This window comes from Rutidosis leptorrhynchoides, chromosome 8, assembly GCF_046630445.1.
Source record: "Rutidosis leptorrhynchoides isolate AG116_Rl617_1_P2 chromosome 8, CSIRO_AGI_Rlap_v1, whole genome shotgun sequence".
Taxonomy (NCBI): Eukaryota; Viridiplantae; Streptophyta; class Magnoliopsida; order Asterales; family Asteraceae; genus Rutidosis; species Rutidosis leptorrhynchoides.
Window position 1 is genome coordinate 365,385,627 of NC_092340.1, and position 5,966 is coordinate 365,391,592.

Consider the following 5,966-nt stretch of genomic DNA (forward strand, 5'->3'; position numbering starts at 1 on the left):
ACTCGTATGTTTCATGTCCAGATCATTGTGTACTTTGCTAAGATGTTATGTTAAAACGTGTCAAAGAAGTTCAAGTGACCTTTCATGTAACTAGTACGTTTTACAAGCTATTTGACAAAAAATAAAAAAAAAGGTTGGAACATGGAAAAATGATGCGGAAACAAACAAACAGTTGATTAATTACATGACGAATGATTGTCACTGTCTTTGTTTCCATTCACCTTCAAAATATCAACTATAAGTCTACTCTCTACAAGTCATATATCTATCCTAATAATTAAACTTAATTATAGTTATAATTAGAAATCATTTGTTTATTAACTCCAATTAAGTTTTACCCTTTACTAATCATTCGTAAATTTCTACAACTGTTTTAGCCTATCAAAGGTAATAGTAACATTTGTCATATAGTTCCCGCTTATTTGGACCCCATTTCAACATAATTACCGAAAAATAATAAATACAGACAGATAGACTGATATAGACATACATATAAATGTATACATGTATAGGGTTTATATATTGATTTGTTTGTTTTTAATTTTGTTGCTACATATCATAATTATTAATAAGTCTTTCCACCTGTAAACGAGTGAAAAGCATGTCGTCGTAATTTAAAAAGCAAGTGGCCACCGTAACACACCACTTCACTGGACCCCACTCTCAATCTCCCCTTCCTCCCTCCTTTATATCCTTCTCTCCATCACTCCCTTCACTTCAGGGCTCCAATTATTCAGCTCTATTTTCTTTTTCATCATAAATAAATTATAAATTTTCATTTTAATTATAATTCATCAATTATGGCGTCATCACCGCCGGACACGAGCAAAACGACCAAAATGGAACGTTACAACAGTTACATCCGTCGGGTTAATAGTACTAAACTATTAGCTGCATCTTCAAAGCTTTTGTTTCGTGTTACTCTTTTAGTCGCCTTAATTTTAATCTTTTTCTTCACATTCAACTACCCACCACTTTCCGATAACAATAGTAATAATCCCACTCATCACGTTCACACCACATCTCACCTTCTCTCCTCCGCTTTCTACGGAAGTGGGGCCTCGTGGGAGAAGGAGGTCCGTCGTTCCTCAACCCCTCGCCGTCCCAACGGATTCTCCGTCCTTGTAACCGGATCTGGAGGATTCGTTGGGACTCACTGTTCCCTCGCTTTGAAAAAACGAGGGGACGGTGTTCTGGGGTTGGACAATTTTAACTCTTATTACGATCCGTCGCTAAAACGTGCGCGACAAAAGATGTTAAAACAACACGATATATTTATCGTTGAAGGTGATCTAAACGATAAGGAGCTTTTAATGAAGCTTTTCGACATTGTTCCGTTTACTCATATTCTTCATTTAGCTGCACAAGCGGGTGTACGTTACGCGATGGAGAATCCACAATCGTACATCAGGTCCAACATTGCTGGACTAGTGAATTTATTCGAAACCGCGAAAAACGCGGAGCCACAACCCGCGATTGTTTGGGCTTCATCTAGTTCGGTTTACGGGTTAAACACCGAGAACCCGTTCTCAGAATCACACCGAACGGATCGACCCGCGAGTCTTTACGCGGCGACGAAAAAAGCGGGAGAAGAAATTGCGCATACGTATAATCATATCTATGGGTTATCAATTACGGGGCTCCGTTTTTTTACGGTTTATGGTCCATGGGGCAGACCCGATATGGCGTACTTTTTTTTCACTAAAGATATATTGCAAGGGAAACCGATTAATGTTTACCAAACGCATGATAATAAAGAAGTGGCGCGTGACTTCACGTTTATTGATGACGTGGTGAAAGGGTGTTTAGGGGCTTTGGATACGGCTGAAAAGAGTACCGGAAAAGGCGGGAAAAAGAGAGGTCCGGCACAATTGAGGATATATAACTTGGGGAACACGTCACCGGTGACGGTGGGGAAATTAGTGTCGATATTAGAAAGTTTATTGAATGTGAAGGCCAAAAAGCATGTGATTAAGATGCCACGAAACGGTGACGTTCCGTTTACTCATGCTAATGTTAGTTTGGCGTATAGAGATTTCGGGTATAAACCGACAACTGATTTGTCTACAGGGTTGAGGAAGTTTGTAAAATGGTACGTAAGTTATTATGGAATTCAACTAAAAGTAAAAGGGTCAAATGACTCCACTTGATACAACTTTTTTAAAAATCATAAATGTTTTCTTTGGTGTTTTTTCCCCCTTTTTTACACTTCACCCCCTTTTTAAGTCATAATTTACTTGTGATACCAAGATGTAAAAAATATATACGTTCGCTAGTTGTAGAAAAAAAATGTGTCTTTAGCTTCATTGATTGATGGTCAAGGATCGAGAACGTACGCTTGTTTAGTGACATCTTTTCGAGGTTCAAAGCAGCCAGCGGAAAGCAAGTTCGGTTATCGTTGTATCATTATTTAAAGTGTTGGATGTATAAGTAAGTTCGTATACATATTACATATCTCCTAAGAGAGAAAGAAAAAAGATGGAAATGGAGGGTGGGGAAGTGTAGAATTGATTGAAAAGTGAAAGGGTGTAATTTGTAATATTTTGATGTTAGATGTAAATTTGAACATAATTGATTTTGTACCCAAAAAGTAAAGGGTGGAGATCAAGCAATTGAATTTGAATTTAAAGAAAAAGTTGGCATCAAAGTCTCTATTATCTTCTGATTAAATCCACATTTATTATCATAAATATTTATTATTTGATTTAAAGTTTTTATATATATATATATATATATATATATATATATATATATATATATATATATAGTAGAAGGATAAAATGAGAACTTTTTTGGATTGAGAACTCTGAGAACTAGGGAAGAGCGAACAAAAAAAACGAAATTCGAACAAAAAAAATTTGGCGGACGAACAAAAATTCGAACAAAAAAAATTAGGTGGACGAACAAAAATTTGAAGGGCGAACCAAAATTTCAGCTGCATGTTCTACATTTTTGTAGAACAACATGTAGAACAGTTAAATTTTTGTTCGAATACCCTTTTTTTGTTCGTCCGCGTGTTTTTTTGTTCGATTTTCATGTTTTTGTTCGAATTCGAACGAAAATGGCCCAATTCGAACGAATTTTCGTTCTACAATTTTTGTAGAACCAAACAGAAATGTAGAACATGCATCTAAATTTTTGTTCGACTCACATTTTTTTGTTCGCCCGCGTGATTTTTTTTTATTCGAATTTCCTTATTTTTGCTCGCCCGCACTTTTTTTGGCTCGAATTTCACTGTTTTTGGAGTTCTCAGGTTCTCACACCAGTTGAGTGATCCTCTCCATATATATATATATATATATATATATATATATATATATATATATATATATATATATATATATATATATATATATATAGCCTTGTGATGATTGATTATAGCTTTTAAGAAGATGCCTCCAATGATTGAGGGGGTGAGTTGTCTTTAATAAATAGTTAAGTGGCCAAATTAGTAAATAACACGTGCTCCGTTTTTTTTAACTTTAGCTAATTTAGAGTTGAAAGTGTTTTGTGTCGGTGAACAAAAAGAGGTGAGCAAATAAGTCTTTTTACACTGTCAATACTATGTTCTACTTTTGGTTGCTCTTACTTTGATGTTGATGCTGTCATTGTAATACTATTGTTGTACAAAGGTACTACCTATCAATAATATAACACTGTAACATTATTTGACGATACTCAAAATGTTTTGATTTATACTGACTAATAATTTACCCGTTATGATTTGTATACGATACTCTAAAGGAGCGTTGGATGAGGTGGAAATATTTGATGGAAGCTGACGGATTTAACGGATCGTCAATTTTTGACGTTAATTACATTTCTGACTAAACATAAAAGGGGGCGTGAAGGTCAAAAGCAACCAATCAATAATTTTATTTATTTAATAAAGATATAATTTTATCAAAGGGCATTTGGTCCAGCGGTATCCTGGTGGCCCTCCAACCAAGAGGTTGAGGGTTCAAGTCTCACCTATTACATATCCGTGGATGTAAATATTCGTATTAATATTGTGTGTGAGTTTGCCTTTCAAAATAAATAAATAAATAAAGATATACTCATTCTGACACAAAAATTCAACCTTTTACGTTAATGAATATCAAATACAGTCACACTTAAAAGTTAAAACCCATTTTTTCATTATAAAGTGCATCATTTGCCGTCGGGGTTATAACTTATAAGCATTCTGACACAACCAAAATACCAAGTGCTCATTGGTGAATGTCGTAAGAAAATGTAAATAGTTATAGGAACTCTGACGAATTTATTTTCTAATAAAAATATGTAAAAAACTGTGTACGTAAAAGATTAATAAATCTTACTAGCTTGAAACGTAAGCAAAGTGGAACACCAATGTTAGATCTTTGAATTCTGGCTTGGGTGGTTCCTATGGGTGTTAAGGCCGGTTAATACATCTTGATTATAATTAGGCTTAAGGGTACTTCCTGCTGATTCATAGTTTTAAGAGTATGCGGAATTTGATCGACGTAATGGGGTGGTTAGTAACATTTTAGTGCCTCTTTCGGTTTATAAGGACAATTTGGTCGTCCTCTTATGGTCTTTAAGGGAGGTCTCAATGATTAAGTTTGTGATTTATTGTGTATTTGTACATACAGTTGTAGTGGTTTCCTTTAACTGTTTGTGTAAGTTTGTTGTGCTGTTTGATCATCCGTTAATTATAATTTAATTAGATATTTGAATCTATAATAATCAATTTAGTATGGGCTTGAGTTTTGCCTTCTTGTTTATATGTTTGTTGGATGACCTTAATCGTTTAAATGAAATCTTCCTTTGTTTTTATAAAGTTTGTTTAAAAAATAATAATAATAACAATAATAAAATTGGACGCTGAGTTTGAATGGAAAATAACTTTACTAGGACCAGTGGGCTTGGAACTCTACATTGTCATCCTTTTATTTGGTTTCGCAAACTATACATGTTATAGCTGCTGCTTCTCAGGTTCCTTTCACTCAGCAAACTTTATGGTGCAAGCACTGGCAAATAAATTAATTTTTTCCAGTGGAAGATCAAGCTATATAGATTGGCTACTATTTCTAATCTCGAAGCAAGGGGTATCTATTCAGATTAAGGACTGTTTGTTGCCTTGGTTATGTATCTGAAGTGTCCCAAGATTACCTCTTAGTGTGACAAGTTATCAAATTTGGTGTAGAATCAACACTTGGCTCGGTTTGAATCTTCTCATTTGGAATTCGGTCGAGGAGGTTTGGTCGTGGATTGATAGCTTTCCGATCAACGGTAATGAGTGTCTTATAATAAGCACGGTCACGGCTGCGATTTTTTGGGTAATTTGGAGGCCACGAAATAGCATCGTCTTTAAAGATCAGAACTTCATGAAGTTGTTGAATCGCCGTTTAATTGGCTTTTTGCCAGATACACAAATCCACTCTAAACTGGAATTTGTGGTTACAGAACCCTTTGTATGCTTTGTAATCCCTTTGTTTTGTTACGCATAGAAGTTACTACAATTAATTGCTTTTTCAAAGCTTATTTTTACACAGTCTTTCATTTTTTTCCCCCCCCCTACCAAATAAGGTTAAAAATGAAGCTTACAGAAAAATTAGTTAATTTCATGTAGTTGTAAATAAGAGTAATCTAAGTGTTTAATTATTTTTAAGTGAACTTTTGACATCAATTTAAATAATAATATGAATATGAATATGATATGATGATGCATAAAATATTTCATTATATTTTCATATATATGTTGGCACTCATTGATAAAACCTTAAAGTACATATTCTTAAGTTTAATTTATGTTGTACGTATTACGTGTATTAAGGATGTTACATGTTGATCTCCGTATTTTGATAAACGTACGTATCATCACTTCATTTTTTTTTTCTGTTTAAATTAAAAGATCAAAAAATTAAAATAAAATGAACTCTTTAATTTCTTCACAACTAATTTAGATGAAGAGATAATCACTGTTAAGGCCCTGAGTTCTT

At 34.1% G+C, this 5,966-nt stretch overlaps 1 protein-coding gene across 1 annotated transcript; it reads left to right on the forward strand.

The window, feature by feature from the left end:
* The first annotated feature begins 730 nt into the window (after positions 1–730).
* On the forward strand, positions 731–2,466 carry LOC139865021 (UDP-glucuronate 4-epimerase 6-like). Its single transcript, XM_071853575.1, has one exon. It carries the CDS (start codon positions 801–803, stop codon positions 2,148–2,150), a length of 1,350 nt encoding a protein of 449 aa, XP_071709676.1. The 5' UTR covers positions 731–800; the 3' UTR covers positions 2,151–2,466.
* Positions 2,467–5,966: the final 3,500 nt, after the last annotated feature.

Excerpts from the sequence above, each read along its gene's own strand:
- LOC139865021 (XM_071853575.1), top strand. The coding sequence starts at position 801 with ATGGCGTCATCACCGCCGGACACGAGCAAAACGACCAAAATGGAACGT.